At 38.8% G+C, this 17,762-nt stretch overlaps 1 protein-coding gene across 1 annotated transcript in view; it reads right to left on the reverse strand.

Annotated features, from left to right (window-relative positions):
- The window catches only part of LOC149207759 (uncharacterized), an 82,145-nt gene that overhangs the window by 22,414 nt on the left and 41,969 nt on the right, over positions 1-17,762 (reverse strand). Inside the window, exon 3 of the mRNA XM_089398138.1 lies at positions 1,081-1,317. Within this exon, the coding sequence (XP_089254264.1) occupies positions 1,081-1,317 (237 nt within the window). The remainder of the gene's footprint in view (positions 1-1,080; positions 1,318-17,762) is intronic.

Raw genomic sequence — 17,762 nt, forward strand, 5'->3', positions numbered from 1 at the left:
GTTATCCACACTATGATCAGCTCTGCTTTTCAAATATTGACTTGGAGGATATTCTTCATCTTCCCCTTCTTCAGTGCTATTGTCATAGTCCTTAGAATTCGGACTGAATGGAAAATTTGACTCGATGTTTAATGGATATTCTTCCTCATGTGCATTGTCAGTGATACTCTCATAGTCTATAGAATTAGGACTACGTCGAAAGTGTGACTGTTTACTTATTGAATATGCTACATCTTATCCTTTGTCACTGCTACATTTATACTCATTAGAATTAGGAGTAAGTGAATCATCCTGTCCTTCATCACTGCTGCTCTCATAGTCCTTAGAATTAGGACTAAGAGGACACTGTGGCACTTCTCATCATCACGCTCTTCATATCTATTGCTCTCATAGTCCTTAGAATTAGGACTAAGTGGACACCGTATCACTCCAATCTTTTGAAATTCAACATCCATCTCTTCATTGCTGCTGCTCTCATAGTCCTTAGAATTAGGACTAACTGGACATCGTGACACTCCATACTTTTGAAATTCATCATCAGGCTTTTCATCACTACTGCTCTCATAGTCCTTAGAATTAGGACTACGTGGACACTTTGACACTTCATTCTTTTGAAATTCGTTATCACGCTCTTCATCACTATTGCTCTCATAGTCCTTAGAATTAGGACTAAGTGGACACCGTGACACTCCATTCTTTTGAAATTCGCCATCATGCTCTTCAAAACCGTTGCTCTCATATTCCTTGAAATTAGGACTAAGTGGACACTGTGACACTCCATTCTTTTGAACTTCACCATCATCCTCTTCAAAACTGTTGTTCTCATAGTCCTTAGAATTACGACTAAGTGGACATCGTGACACTCAATTCTTTTGAACTTCACCATCATGTTCTTGATCATTGTTGATCTCACCCACCCTACCCCCTCACCCGTCCCATCACCCCGCCTTGCCCATGCCCAGGCCCACCCCACCCACTCCCCCGCCCTCCCCACCCATGCCCACACCCAATCGCGCCACCCCGGTGGCTCTCTTGCTCGCCCGGCTAGTGGCTGGGCAATTCCGGGAATCGGTTAGCCACCAGCCGGGTGGGCGAACCGCCATGGTGGCGCCATCCCAGGCCGTGCCACCCCGGTAGCCCGCAGCCTTGGCCGCGCCACCCTGGCGACTAGCTCGATCACCCAGCTGGTGGCTGGGCGATTCTTGGGAATCACCCAGCCACCAGTTGGGCAGGCGGGTGGGTCGCTGGGGTGGCACCAGCCCAGGCCACGTGACCCTAATGGCCTGCCCGCCCTCTCGGCTGGTGGCTAGGCGATTCCTGAAATCACCCAGCCACTAGCCGTGCAGGCGATCGGGCCGCTGGGGTGGCATGACCTCTATTGGTGCCACCATGGCAGCTTGCCCGCCCGCTCGGCTGGTAGCTGGGCGATTCTGGGAATCGCCTAGCCACCAGCCAGGAGGGCGGGCATGCTACCGGGATGGTGCGGCCTGGGCTAGCACCACCCCGACGACTCACGTGCCTGCTTGACTGGTGGCTAAGCGACTCTAGGGATTGCCTATCCACCAGCCAAGGGGGGGAGGCGGGCCACCGGGGTGGCACGACTGGGCGTGGGCATGGGCGGGGAGGGCAGGTGAGGGGGTGGGGTAGGCATGGGCGTGGGCGAGGGTAGGTGAGGGGGCGGGTGAGGGGGTAGGGCAGGCGTGGGCGAGAGCGGGTGAGGGGGCAGGTGAGGGGTGGGGCGTGGGTGTGGAGCAGGTGGGGTAGCTCAAGGGGGGGAGGCCATGCAAGTGAGGGGGCATGTGAGGGGGAGGCCATGGGCAGGGAGGGCAGGTGAGAGGGTGAGTATAGGGATGGCCAATGGAAGGGTGGGGGGGGTAGCATGAGGGTGGGCGGGGTGTGAGGGGGCGGGGGTGTGAGGTGGGTTGGGTGGGAGGGTGTGTGAGGTGGTGGGTGGGTGGGTGGGTGTGTGAGGGGGTGGGAGGGTGTGTGTGAGGGGGTGGGCGAGTGGGTGAGTGTGTGAGGCGATGGGGAGGGTGCGTGTGAGGGGGCGGGGGTAGGGAGGGCATGGGGGTTGGGGAGGGGGAATAGGGTGTGAGGGGGCGGAGAGGGTGCATGTGAGGGGGCGGGCGTAAGGTGTGACGGCCCACCCACCCGCCCTTACCCACCCACCTACCTAGCCCACCCCGTCCACTCGCCCCACCCACCCACCCACCCACCCTCGCCCGGCCACACTGTACATGCCCACACTCCTCCGCCCGCCCACAAATAAAAAATTTATTATATATTTTCACTGTTAATTTAAGTTAATATGTTTTTGTTATTTACTAATTTATGTGTTTCTATTTTTTAGGAAAATGGCATCAAAGAAGATTTCTGTGAATCTTTCTTGACCAAAGACTTTTAAAGGTGCATCTTCAAGAAACATTGGTGAATGAACTCCACCTGAGCTCATGGCTACAAATCTTTCAAGTGCCTCAAGTGATAAGAAGATGATTTCAAACTGGAAGAATTCAAAAGCGATGAAATTTCCATCAAGAATCTAGTATGTGAAAGAAAAAAAAGCAAAAATGTCAATATATATCTATATATTGATATACTAAATTATAATGGAATTTTTGCAGTGATGGGAAGAGTCATAGATATGTGTTCAATACCGGACACTGAAGTTGTTTACATACTTACAAAAGCTCTCAAGTCACATTAAAGGATTAAATACCAACTATAATATTCATTGTATGACACAAGAGAGGTATCTACAAATTTGTGTAAACAAATCGTAAATGAGATGACACAAAACATTTTAAGTATTGTTATTTATATTTGTATTTTGCGTTCTTGAAAGTGTCTCGCTATATTTTTTTAACTTTGTTTTTATTGACATATGTTATTTTGTTTGGCAGAATTTTTTTGAAAGTTGTTCAATTAGGTTGGGAGGCATTCATTTCATAGAGCATGATATCATGAAAGTTGTCAGTAGTTTTTACTTAGTGTTAGAAGAAGATATGGAAAACAAGAAAAATGTAGTAATTGATGATGCTACAAAACTACATCCAAAGAATCAGAAGAAAAGGCCTCTGGTGGATAAATCTAGTAAGGGTAAACAAGTTTCTTTTGAGGACGATGAAGTTGAAACTAACAGTGAAGCATATGTTGCCATTACTAAAGATGACTTTGGAACTGAGAAGATCCGTAAAATACCAAAGTAAATCTATTGGGAACGTTATGACGAAGAAAAGTAAAGTTGAATATTTTGAAGTAGTCGTTACCAACAGTCAAGAACCTAGTGAAACTTCAAAAGAAAGAAGAGAAATCATTACACCAAGAGCCGATTTAGAGGATGGCATTATAAAAAAAAAACAAAATGTCATTCGAGAGAATTTGACAAAGAGAAACTTAATTGATGGTGGTTGTACATTTCAGCTTAATGTCAGACAAACCTATAAGGCAAGTGAAGGAAAATGTCAATATCAAGTTAGAAAGCCACATCATCTACATGTTCACAACTTGAAGACATTGATGAGGTACAATCTATATGCTCATGTGGCCAGCTATGTGCTTCTTGTTGATCCACTTCAAGTTCTCAACAAAGAAGGGTAAAAAAGTTTAAGACATTGATATGTAGCAACAATAAATCAGCTCTTAAAATGAAGAAACTTCCAGACGATATGACTATCACACCTTGGAGGGCGATGCAAGGAGTGAAAGATGAAAAAATTGTCAAAAAAATATTATCTCGTGTGAGGTCAGGGGAATTATCATTGGAGGAAATGTCTGAAGAATTTCAAAAATAAGTTTGTTGAATTATTTTTATTTACTTCTAGATTATATTTATCTTTTACATAAAACATGTTGTTCTTGGTAGTATTTGTTATACAAATCATTATATTAACTTTTTGTTACTTTATCTATGCAGTCAAAAAGTTTACATGAAAATTCAGGAACAAATGGTTAGATTGTTGAATGAAGATAGTTGGGATGATGTCGTATGCAACTATCCAGATTCAAGTTCTACATCAACATTAAAAGCTTTTTATCTTACATTTAAAAAGGTATCTTGATTTATACATTCATTTTTATTCATTTGTGTACTATTTTTAATTTATAACGTACACATATATTTGTTTATTTTATAAAAGATGAGGAAGGATGATAATGGAGTGCCAAATAGTTTCAAAACCTTTATTGAAAAAATAAAGATCAAAAGATTGAGGAAGCAACGTATTAAGAATGTTGAACTTGATCCAACTCTTAATCATTTCATTTGGAATGGGGTAGACACTATTCAATATCAAGTAATACAAGGCAACTGTGAAGACATTGTTAAACTCATACCTAAAATGGATTATGCCCTAGTCATTGCAGATATTCCCCATGGTTTTAATATTCCAAACATTGACTATGATAGTGACCCTTATACTTATCAAGCTCTTAATAAAGTGGTTGCGGGATTTGTAGAAGTCACGTCATCACCATTATGGAGATTTGTGACATTTTATTCAGACACACAATTGGCAATGATATTGTCAAGCCTCAAGGGGAAAACAAATCCAAGGATGTAGCTTACATGGTAAGACGTTTAAAATGTATATTTGATTAATGTTGAAAAATTCATTTATGTACAAGTTAATTGAACTTTTACTATTACATGTTACAAGCAAAAGTCAAATCTTCTTAACAATGAAGATCAACAATTTATAAATTATTTTGAGTTCATTGATATTGATAGTTGGGAAAAAGATGATAGCCATATGTCTATGATTTTTAATCGGGTAGACAGAAAGAGTCATAGTCAAATACTGACTTATGATGTTGTTGTGAGAAAACTAACATATGAAGACAGAGAAGAAAAAGGAGAGATAGTTAACACTTATCAAAAACCACAATTATTGATTAAATATCTTATAGACATATGTTCAAATGAAGGAGATTGGGTTCTAGTTTTATTTTCTGGCTTAGGTAAGTTTTATTATATGGAATTGAATTTCAATATGTTATTTTTTTAATTAAAATGTCATTGTACTAATTTAGTTCATTATTTCTTTTGTTCTTGATAATTAGGTACAACACTAGCATGTTGCCTTCAAAAAGGAAGAAATTGCATTGCAATTGAAAAAGATCCAGTACAGTGCAATTTCATTTAGAAAAGAATTAATTCTCCTTAATATTTTCTAGATGCAATGCAAGAAATTGGGTTGAAGAAAGGGGCCTCTAGTGAATCACGTGTGGCAAAAAAGGAAAAGGAACCCCAACCACCACTACATGGCATGTTTGGAAAGACATACATTGGGAGATTCACAAACATCAAATATCCATTAGAAGAGGAAAATGAGCAAAAGGAAGTAGAAAATATTGTGGAAGAAGACAGTGATAAAACTCTAGAGAACGAAGAGTTCGTATTATGTGACATTGTTGATTAAATTTAAGCTATGCTTGGAAATCAAGTTGTGCAATGTTTTGACTTAGACATTTTCTGAGAAGAATAAACACTTAATTAAGGTTGTTATGCATTCAATATTTGTAATATGTGATTTTCATATTGATTTTTAAGTTAATCATTATTTTTTGAAAAAAAAAATGATTATTATTATTTTTTTGACAAGAAATTCATAAAACAAAAACTATTATTTAACCATTTTTGGTTAAAATTTTCGTATAAAAATTGTGATTTTGACATGTCAATTCTAGCAAAAAATTATCAAAACGTGTAGCTTTTTAGCTATATTTATGTTAAAAATGGCTAATTTTATGTCCACTGTTAAAAAAATATTGTTTTTTAGAAACAATTATTTCATGTGGATTGAAAAATTAATTAAAGATGTATAAATATGTAGAATATCAAAAATTCAAAATATCAACTTTCTAATTTAAAAATGAAAAACAATAACAACGTCACTACAAAGAAATTAAAATTAAAATAGAAAACAAGAAAATATGAAGAAAACAACCACTTCAGAAATGATCAAATTTACAAAATAACTATTTACATTTTATACATTAGGAAATTTAAAGCCAAAAGATAGGTCTTTTAAAAAAATGGTCTGATGCAGAATACCCATTTTTCATATCAGCATGAAAATCAATACCATTGTAAAACGTAATGTACATAGAAAAAAATTAAAGTGCCAAACACTATGCACTAAAAAAAATGTGTGTTCTGCATCACCCCTTCTCAAAATCAGGTCAATTTTTTGCTATCTCTACGGAATGGGTAACAGTATCAGTTCCCATTTCAAAGTTTACATTGATTTAATATTTTCCCTCATGCCTTGTTTGAGAATCCTCATCGCCTCACCTATTGCGGGCCCTATTCTGTCGATATCAACTCATTTATTACAGAAGAATGACCTAGAGGGCAGTGTATCTTGGTTCTAGATTCCATTCTTGTTTGGTGCCTCAAATTAAGAAAAGGGACTCCTTATTTTCCTTTGACTTGGTTGTTCCATGTTTGTGATCCATACACTTGATGGTCCAGTGATGCAACAGATTATATAAGTGATTCTCGGGTATCTGGGAGATGTTTCAGACCTCATGAGAGGGTGGCCCTACAGGTAGGCCCCCACATGCTCGGATGCATTCCTATTATGCTACAGCCTCAGATGCAGTTCCATAGATTTGATGGGTTCAGTTCCTACCAATCGTAGTGTCCATAGCATTCACATCTCTTTTAGATGATCGATTCAGTTTTGCAGAGCCCTTCCCTATTCATCAGGGCTTCTTCAGTTGTTCTACCCTCTCTCCCACCCATTTTTTGAGGGAATGGCCATTATATCTCATGTCCTTAGATATTATTGTATTTAGTACTAGATCATGTTTTTCTAGGTGAATCATATATATTGGATACATTATATTACTTTTCGGATCTGTTATTCTAGCATGTCATGTACCATTTAGCATGTACTTCATTCAGCCACAAGAAAACTCATAGATCTGGAAACTTCAAAACGGTGCTATGTCTATTCCTCCATTTGCAAAAAGTATACAAAACAGAGTGCTGGAATAGCACTAGAAAACAGAGTTCACAAAGCTCTTAAATTCAACACAAGTTCAGAAAATTACAACTAAAAAAAGTTCTTTGAGCGTACGCAGACGCAGCAATTTATAGGAGTTTCTAAGATAGCCTACTCGTACAGCTAATTAACAGAAAAACAATAAACAGTCATGCGTATTTATGGTCCCTTGACACATCACGGCTGCGTGGACGAGTTTAGTGGTTCTGTCGTCATGGATAATAAATCCCATGTTGGATTGCGTCCCCTGCCACCTGTAGAACATGGACAAATCACCATTTAAGATGACGTGACCAAGCAGCTCTCAATCACCGTTTAAACAGCCTTGAGTTGACCGTAACTTAACCAGCTTTGACCATGGGTGAAGATGACGTGGATGGCTGGAACAATGGGACAGGAACCTCGAGCACGTTGATACCTGAGTGCCCATGTGGCTCATCTAGCAAACTGACACGTGGATCATTGTGTTTAACAAAAAGGCTGCAGGATCTTCAGATAGCTGCGGGATCATCAGATAGCTGCGGGATTCCTGCAAGTAAGTCAAAATCTAAACAAATAGTCATCCATTAGCAAAACTTGCTTGATCATGCTTATTGACACCTAATGTAATGATCTGAGAGGTTTTATGGTGAAAATGAGGCAAAAGTGAAGGAAAGATAAGGAAGAACTGAGGAAAATGGTAGACAAGTAGGTGTAGAATAGAGGCTCTACATACCCCCACTCCGAGGGTATTGCATGTCCTCATGCAATGAAAACACAATTCAGTCCATCTGCTGGGATGCCTCAGCTAGGACATCCAATCTCCTTCTCTTCCTTTGTGTAGAAACATTAACCTTTGGCCTTTTGAACATGCATCTGAATTTCAAATTGATTAAGGCTCTGTTCAGCCTTCTACATCTCTTCTTGAGTATGCTGTGTTTCTTCTGCCACATGCTCATGTGAAGAAAGGTGTTATCTTGGATTGCTTTGGCAATTTCAGCTTGCTGCTTCATTTCTTCATTTCTCTGTTTAATGTGACGGTTTAGCACTTCAAGTTCATAGATTTCTTGTTTAAGTAAATCTATTTGCTGCTCATGAGGTATGACATTACTTGGGCCAGCAGTGTTTTGCTCCAATGTTTCAAAATAGTTGTACACCTCTTGTTGAATTGGGTCAACAATTGGTGACTTCCTTGGACTATATTCATGCTCAATTTCAGTTTCAAACTCCGGCTGAAATGGACTGTCTTCTCTTGGAGGAGTAGCTGCCTCACGTGATGGACTATCCTCAAGGTCTGCTTTTGTAGCACCCTTCTCAGGTGTGCTAAGATCAACGAAGAGTGTCCTTGTGGCTTTCCTTTTATTCTGCAATCTACTACTCCTTCTTACAGTGGCAGCACTCTGTGTTTCTTTTTGTGCCTTTTCCCTTGGTTTTTGAACTTTTACTTTCTCAGAGAGGGCAGTTTTCTCATGGAGTTTAGCTACCCTTTGTGCTAAGGGCTGGTTATCCCTTTCTTCATCACTAGAATGCTCTGGGGTCTGATCAGTTTCTTGGATTATAGATTTTCCCTTGTCTTGTTTTTGTTTCTTTTTGTCTTCTCTTTTCTTTTTGGCAGCTTCCTTGGCAAGTTCAGCGAGGGTTTCTGAGATGACCTCTTGAGCACTCTCTTCAGTAGGTTCAATCTCAGGTTCAGGATGATGGACTTCTATTTCCTCTACAGTTTGTCCTTGAACAGTTTCCTCTAAGATGTCAGTCTCAGAGATACTTTCTTTTCTCTTCCTTCTGCTTTTTCTAGGTATAGAAGATTCTCCAGGTTCTGCAAAATGATTCCTTACAAGGAATTTCTCCCATGTGTCTTGTTTTTCTTTTAACTGTTCTTCTATCAATAATTTTACAAGACCATGGTGACAGAGGTAAGCTTCTACATTTCGTGGATTTCGTTGAGCCATGGAACACATTTTCCTAAGGCTTTGGAATAGAAAGTAAGGAAGATTTATATCATGTTCTCCTTGAAATTGCAGCATGATTTTACCATGATAAACGTACAACACTCCAAATCTCCCTTCACACGTGAAAAATTTTTGCACTAACAACAATAGAATTTTCCATTCTTCTTTAACATGGGAGATTGGAATTCCTTTGGTGAAAACACTTGTGTCCATACCTGGGTTTTTAAAAATCCGCTTCCATTGTTGATCCTGGACTGCCCGGTTTTTGAACCAACGTTCACCGGTTTGTGGAAGAGAGGTAGCCCTTGCTATGCTTCCTTCGCTGACTGTAAATGTTAAATCACCCACTTCTGCTTGACTGTCTTTGTCCTTAAATGATCTTGCAAAGGCTTTTGTTACTTCTTTGTGGTAGCCCTTAAACTTCCTGATGCACTGTAGCCAATTAGCTTTTTGTAATGCTTCCTCAACCTGAGGGTATGCCTCCAAGAATTTCGAACCTTCTGGTTCAGCCCTTAAAAGCTTTCCCATCGACTCCTCAGCTCTGTTTAAAACACGAATTTGATGGTGACCTTACACAGTAACCCCGTCACTTTACACAGTAACTCCTTGGTTCCTGTTCAGACTTTGTGGAACAGAGGGTATACGGTGCATCAACAGCCTCAAACACCGAGAATTCATGGCTTGAATTAGAGTTAAGTGGAGGATAACAACGTGGACACAGTGAAACGGTGACTAACAGTCGTAATACGACTGTATCACAGGTTTGCTGGCTATACGGCAGAGGGAAAACAGAGGATGGTTTATGGAGGTAATCGTAGTGAGTGAAACGGAATAAGGGAGATGATAGCGAGGAATGGAGTATTATGAGCACAGAGGGTTTCGAAATGATAAATGGAACGGCTATATTCTCCGATTTCAGCTGTGAATTGACACATGGCTGCGGGACGAGAACTGAGAGACGTAATATGATAGGTTACGTCATTAGGGTACAAGACCTTAATGACAGAAACAACCATATGTGATTTTAAAAATCGTGGTTATTATGAGCTGGTAGACGTGGAGGATTCGTAGATTTGTGGTCGCATGGGAAAAGAAAATGGGTAATCATTACGATTAGTGGCCAACAAAACATAACCCAGAAAATTCTGCATAATGAAATAACCATAGGTTTAGAGTTTTAAACATACCTCGGATCCGCATTTGATTTGGCTTCTGATGATTTGCTACTAACCTTTTGTTAACTTTATTGCTAGCACATGATCTTTCCTCCTTGTCTTTGATGATTTTGAACTGTAAATATTTTCTTCAGACAAACTGTGTTTCTTGTGCAGGTGCAGAAGGCTGCAGGAAGGCTAAACAGCTGCAGAATTGTTAAATAGCTGCAGGAACTGTAATGAAGTCTTCCAGCTGCATAAAATACTTTAGTTGCCTAAAAAAATTTATTAATGAAGTGAAATGGAATGAAGGAATGAATGAATGAGTGAGTGGGAAACAATGAGGTGAAGTGAGGATGGTAAGATGGAAGGAAATGGTGAGATGGAATAAATGAGATGAAAATGAAAGAGAGAGATTTTTTTGGAAAACATGAGGTGTCAGGTGACCCTGATTTTCACCTCATGTTTTTTGCATGAGACTGCCAATCAGAGATTGGTTTTCAGGCTCATACATTTATTCATTTTTTCCTTTTTTTTTTTTTTTTTTTTTTTTTTTTCTTTTTTTTTTTTTTTTTTTATTGAAATTGAAAGAAACAGAGATTAGGCTGATGGAGGAGAAGAATTCTTCTCCACCAGCCTCATTTCAGAATCGCCTTGGAATAACTTAACAAACTCCTCTTTTGAGAGTGGCTTGTGGTAGACTTTTAACCGGTGGCCATTCACAATAAAGGGAGTTTGAAGTTCATCAATAGTCTTCACTCTAACTGCTCCATTATTAAAGACTTCATCAATCTCATATGGCCCAAGCCAATGAGTTTGAAATTTTCCTTTGAAGTCCTTAAATTTTGAATCAAACAAGAGTGTCCAATCACCCTTTTGAAACTTCTTTTCTTTGATATGTCGATCATGCCATTTGCTTCTTTGGTGCTGAACTAGATCGGTTCTTAGAATTGCATCTTGTCTCATTTCATCTAGTTCATTTAACTGGTCCAATCTGTGCTTCTGGGCTTCTGATAAGCTCATCCCCAATTGAACTGCTGTCTTGAAGGTCTTGATTTGGAACTCAATGGGGAACAGGACTTCCTTCCCATAAACAAGTTCATAGGGAGAATGTCCTGTGGTGTTCCTCCATGTGGTTCTATAGGCCCATAAGGCTTCAGGAAGCCTTTCTGCCCAATCTCTTCTATGAAGATGAACAGTCTTTGTGATGATGCTTTCAAGAACTTTATTTGTAGATTCTACTTGACCATTCGCTTGCGGATGGTATGGAGTAGATGTTCTATGCTTAATCTTATATTCCTCCATCAGCTTTTCCACCATCCTTGATGTAAATTGGCTTCCCTGATCTGTTACAATTTCTCTTGGGACACCAAAACGAGTGAAAATATCCTTGAAAAGAAATTGAACAACTGAATTTTCAGTAGCAGAAGTTAATGCTATAGCTTCTACCCACTTGGTAACATAATCAGTACAAACCAGTATATATCTTTTTTGCTTGGATGGCGGATTAATTGGTCCAACAAAATCTAGAGCCCATTTCTCGAAAGGTTCGATGCATACCTGTGGCTGTAGTGGCATTTCATTTGAAAGAGTTGGTCTCCCAATTCTTTGACAACTGTCACACCTTTTAACATATTGCTTTGCATCCTTAAAGAGAGAAGGCCAATAATATCCTGATGAAAGGATTTTATAGGCAGTCCTCTTATCAGAAAAATGTCCGCCACAAGGTTCGTCATGACATGCCTTAAGGATGTCAGGCATCTCATCCTCCCGTACACATCTTCTGATCATCAAATCTGGCCCTGTTCTGAACAATTCATTAGAAATCCAAGAATAAAGTGAACTATCCTGAATGATTTTCCTTTTCTCATTAGGAAATAAATGTAAAGGTAATTTTCCAGTAACTAAATAATTAGCAATATCAGCATACCAAGGAGTTTTGGTAGTTACTGCAAACAAATACTCATCTGGAAATTTATCCTCTACAGGAGAGTCCTCATTAGTGTTTTGGATTCTAGACAAGAAGTCAGCTACTGTGTTCTGTTTACCTGGTCGATCTAACACAGTTATGTTGAATTCTTGTAAAAGCAAAAGCCATCTTGTAACTCTACCATTAGTGACTGGTTTGTTCATGAGGTATCTAATGGCAGAGTGATCAATGTGGACAAAGGTTTCATAGCCGGTTATATAGTGTCTAAACTTGTTTATAGCATGAACAACGGCTAGAAACTCCTTTTCAGTAACAGTATAATTTAACTCAGTAGGAGTCAAATTCTTACTCGTGTAATAAATGGCATAAGGGATCAAATCCTTTTGTCCCAAAACAGCTCCTAAAGCTGTATCTGAAGCATCAGTAGAAATATGGAAAGGGAGTTTCCAATTTGGACCCCTTAAAATGGGTGCTTCAGATATTCTAGTCTTTAAAGCTTCAAAGGCAGATTGACATTCAGGATCCCACTTAAATTCACAATCTTTAGTAAGTAGTTTGAAAAGAGGGGATGCTATCTTAGTGAAGTTTTCAATAAATCTCCTGTAATAACCAGTAAACCCAAGAAAACTTCTAACATCTCTTTGGCAATTTGGAACAGGTAACTTAGAGATGACTTCTACTTTAGATCTATCAACTTTGATTCCATCTCCTGAAATATGATGTCCTAAAACAATCCCTTCAGTAAACATCATAAAACACTTTTCATGACTTAAAGAAAGATTTGTTTCCTTACATCTTACCAGTACTTTTTCCAAATTTGCCAAAGCTTCTTCAAATGTATTACCATAAACTGTGAAATCGTCCATGTATACCTCTACACAATCATGAATCAGATCTGAGAAGATTCCTAGTACAGCCCTTTGAAATGTGGCTGGTGCATTGCACAAACCAAAAGGGAGTACTCGATAGGCAAAAGTCCCCCAAGGACAAGTAAAGGTGGTTTTGTCTTGATCTTCAGGTGCTACCTGAATCTGATTGTAACCACTAAAACCATCCAAGAATGAGAAATACTTTTTACCTGCTAAAGTGTCTAATACCTGATCAATAAAAGGTAGAGGAAAATGATCCTTTAAGGTTGCCTTGTTCAATTCTCGATAATCAATGCAAACTCTCCATTTACCATTCTTTTTGGGCACTATAACCAAGGGAGAAACCCATTGGCTATCTGAAATGGGGTAAATGAAGTTTACCTTGAGCAATTTCTGAAGTTCTTCTTTCACAATTTCCCTAAGATTTGGATTCATCCGTCTTTGTGGCTGCCTAATAGGTCTGCTGTTTTCTTCAATATAAATATGATGAATACAAGTCTTAGGGTCGATTCCTTTCATGTCAGTATATTCCCATGCAAAGGCAGTGGAATGTTTTTGCAACAGTTTAGTTAATTCTTCTTGTTGTAGTCTTTCCAAGTTTTTGTTAATGTTTAATGTTTTTCCTGGAAAGATTTCAACAGTAGAACTACCAAACTCTTCCATTGAGAAGAGAGACATCTGTCTAGAGGAGAGATATTCAATATCTGCATCTAACTGGAACTGTGAAGAGTCATATTCTGAGGATACCTCAAAATTTTCTAATGTATTTAGAATTTGACTGTCCTCACTGATTTCAGAGATGGTTAGAACAGGTTGAAGAGTATCCTCATCATTAATCCACTCATCTTCTCCTATTTCTGTTATTGCCTTTGCGGGAGGATACAAGTTGAATTTCTTGGTAGAATTACCATCTGATATATACATGTCTCCCGACCTACAACTTATGAAAGCATCAGCTGTGGCCAGCCAAGGTCTTCCTAAAATAAGAGGATGTCCTCCTAGATTGTTCTTGGGAGTTAAAATCATAAAATCAACTGGATATTCCCAAGAGTCTAGTGAGACTGGAATGTCTTCCAATACACCATCAGGTTTAATGATTGATCTATCTGCAAGTTGCAACAAAGTAGGTGTAAAGAGAAGGTTAGGAAGTTTTAACTGATCCATGGTCTGTCTACTCATAATGTTGATAGCGGCTCCTAAGTCAATCAAGGTATTTGGGATTTCAACCCCATTAATATGAGTTTTAACAATAGGGCTACCGGGATCTACATATTTTTGCATGGTAATTTTACCCATCATAATGTCTGCAATTTTTCCAACTAGATGTATCCTTTTGGTGTCTCTGGTTCTTTTTATTGTTTTTTTCAAACTCATCTCCTTTATTGTCTTTGCTAGAATGGGAATCTCTTTAATGGCTGTTAACAAGGGAATCTTGATACAGACATTTTTCAATTCATCTAGAAAGCTATAGTCAGGCAACCAAATCTGCTTCTCCACTCCTTTATCAATTTGCAATCTTTCAGGAAAAGGAGGAATAGCTGAAGATGTGGGTTGCTCTACTAAGGGAGTTGATTCTTTTTCTTTTTCTTTAATGCTTGGGTTTTGAAGGGATACTTCAGAACCCTTATTGGCCTTGAGAGATTCTTCCTCAGAAATGCTTGGTTGTTGAGCACTTGTAGAAGGTTGGTCTAAGATTCTACCTGATCTGAGTTGGACCTCATTGAGAGGGACAACCATATAGGTAGGGAATGGTTGACCTTCCATCACATAAGCACTTTGAGGGTTCCTATTATTGGGGTTTGGTTGAGGTTGAGAGGGAAGTTGATTTGGCCTCTGCTGAGATTGTAACAAGAGTTGAGAATTTTGATTTTGTGGAAGAGGTTTTTGTTGTTGAGGGAATGGTAATGACAATTGTTGACCTTGATTTGGAAGTTGGGGAGCTTGCTGATTCTGAAAGGATTGAGGATATTGATAGAATTGGGCAAATCTCCCATAAGGATTTTGCATTTGCATGCTTTGCAACCATGCTTGGAAAGGATTTTGTGGTTGTGACCAAGGTTGTTGCCAAGGATTCCAATTTGGTGGGGGCTGAAAATTCATAGAGTTATTAAACCCTTGATTTTGCTGCCCCTGCCAAGGTCTTCTTGCAACGAAACAAAGGGATTCAAGCGTACTTGGATCTTCTTGAAAGACTGCTTTGAGGCCAGGGATTGAAGGACATTCCTTGGTCTCATGGGTTTCTGAGCAAATTACACAGGTTTCCACAACTTGTGCTTCCAAGGGACATTCCCTTAAAGCATGCTTCTTTCTACACTTCGGGCAAAAGATGGTCATAGCCTCGGCTTCTGCTTTTTGTTTATTCTGAATCTTAAGGGTATCAATTTGTTCACTAAGACTCCCTAAGATGTCAGTTTTAAATTCATCTAGCATATTACCGATTTCAGCCCTACTCACTGATCCTGTTGCAGATTTATTCGCCCTAAGGAGAGAAGGATCTCTAGGCCCTTTTTGAGTTTTTGATTTGCCCCTTGAGAGATGGATACAAAGTTCTGCTATATCATTGAGAGAAAGTTGAGAAATATCCCCTTTCCCCATCATGTTTAAGATATCTATCCATTCATCCCTAATGGCTTTTAATAAGAGGGCTTTTAAGGTCTCTTCATCCAGGCTGCTCATCTTTGCTCTTTTTAAGTTATATTGAAACCTTTCAAGCAAATCTTCTAAGCTCTCATCTTCTTTTTGCATCATTTTAAAAACCTCATCCTTATGATTAGTAGGCATACAATAGTCCAAATACCTATCCAAAAAGGTCTGTTTCATTTCATCCCAGGTCCTAATGGATTGAGTAAGTAACCCCATGAACCATTTCAAAGCTTGATCTTTTAATGTTGATGGGAACAGTTTGAGTTTCTGAGTATCATCCAGATAGTCATAGGTTCGACACACAACTTCAAATTCAAACAAGAATGTTTCAGGGTCCTCAGTTCTTAATCCATGAAAATTTGGGAGGACGGATGGTGATATGTTTTTCATGGTGGCTCGGGAATCCTCATTAACAATGGGAAACCCAAATGAATTATCCCCGTCTCTATTTCCTCCTATGGGACCTCTACCTCCTCCATTATTATTGTTATTTCCTCCTCCTCCTCTACCTCTACCTCTACCACCTCCTTCTTCTGCCATGATGATTCTCCTAGGGATTTCAAAATCTTCTGGTTCTTCTACAAAGGGTGAATGAGAAGAGATTTCTCCTTCCTCTTCAGGTGAGTCTATTTCCTCAATTACAATTGGTTTTCTGGTAGGAGAAAGAGAAGAGTCTCTTCCTAGTTCAAACTCAATAGAAGGTATAGGAGAGTCAACTCTTGGCTCTTGAATTTCAGGACTAGGAGTTTCGGTTGGAGATAAGGGAGGTGTCTCTTGTCTATCTCTTGAAGCAGATGGACTTGTAAAAATTGAACTTCGAGCTCTAGCTAAAAACCTTCCCCTAGAATCTCTAGCTCTATGCATGTCATTTTTTTATTTTATCTTCAAGTCAAGTTAATAGTTCTTTTTCTGATCTTCCAGTTCACTCTAGGTGCAAGAAGAGAGCATACTCAAGAGACTACTAAATTAATAACTTTCTCCTTTCTGATCCTGCAGATCACTCTAAAGTGCAAGAGGAGAGCATACTTAGATAGGCTATTAACTTCTTTCCTTGAAATTTTTTTTTTATATTTTTTTTCTTCTAAGAATATGGCTACTTAATTTCACTTCCCCGGCAACGGCGCCAAAATGTTTAGTCAATTTAGTGTTATCTAAATTGCTAGTATTTATTGTCAACCCGGGGCTCGTAAGCTGATGAAGTGAGGGTGTACTATATGTACTTAAGTAACCTCTTAGAGTTTTTCTTATCGTTGGGGGTGTTGTTGTGGTTAATTATGTTCCTAAGATGGAGTGAGAATTTATAAACAAGTGAGTGATGGTGTGTGTGTAGAGTGAATCCTAAATGAGTGAAAGTGTGTGTTGAGTGATCTCTAACTATTTGCTTGAAAGGAAATGCTTGAAAAGAATAAGTGAACTGAAATGACTTGAAATAAACTTGAAAGCAAATGACCACTACCAATGGCACTAGACACCGTTCAAGTTGCTGCTAATAAAAGAAAAGAGAGTCACTTTTAGAACCCAAGAATAAAGATTATCTCTCTCTAACTCGATGCTTCAAAGCACATGTACTGTGTAAAGCACGGAAAGAAAGTAGCTTAAGTGGAATTAGAAAAGTGAGAAAAATATGCTTGAAAGACTAATGATAATGATTTGCTATTTCTAATTCTCTACTTCAGCCATATGTACTATGGAAAGCATGATTAGAAAGTAGTGAGGAAATAGTCTAGGAAGCACTTTAAAATCAAAACTTCTACTTTAAAGACTAGTGGTAATGATTTACTCTTTCTAACTCGATGCTTCAAAGCACATGTACTGTGTAAAGCACGGATAGAAAGTAGTGAAAGAACAGTCCAAAAAGCACCCAAACTAGCTGCAAATTAGTGATATTTTGATCTTAAAAGATAATAGTTTATGATGAAGATCATTCATGTATGTTAACAGCTCTTTGAGAAATAAGATTAAAAATCAACTATAAAGACAAAGGCAGCACTTGAATTGTCAACTTCAAATACCATTAGCTGTAAAGCAAACACACACATATAAAAATAAATCCCGGGCTAAAAGAAACCTGCAAAGAAATAACACTGATCAGCTTGAAAGAAAGGAAAACAAGTAAATGAAACTATACATGCTTAAGGAAATAAATGAGAAAATAACGAAATACTGCACATAAAATACTTTACAAAGGCTGAGATGAGCAGGGGCCCTCTGTTCATTCAGCCACAAGAAAA

Source organism: Pinus tabuliformis, chromosome 1_2, assembly GCF_031772625.1.
Source record: "Pinus tabuliformis cultivar Carrire ecotype Pingquan chromosome 1_2, CPIR1, whole genome shotgun sequence".
NCBI lineage: Eukaryota > Viridiplantae > Streptophyta > Pinopsida > Pinales > Pinaceae > Pinus > Pinus tabuliformis.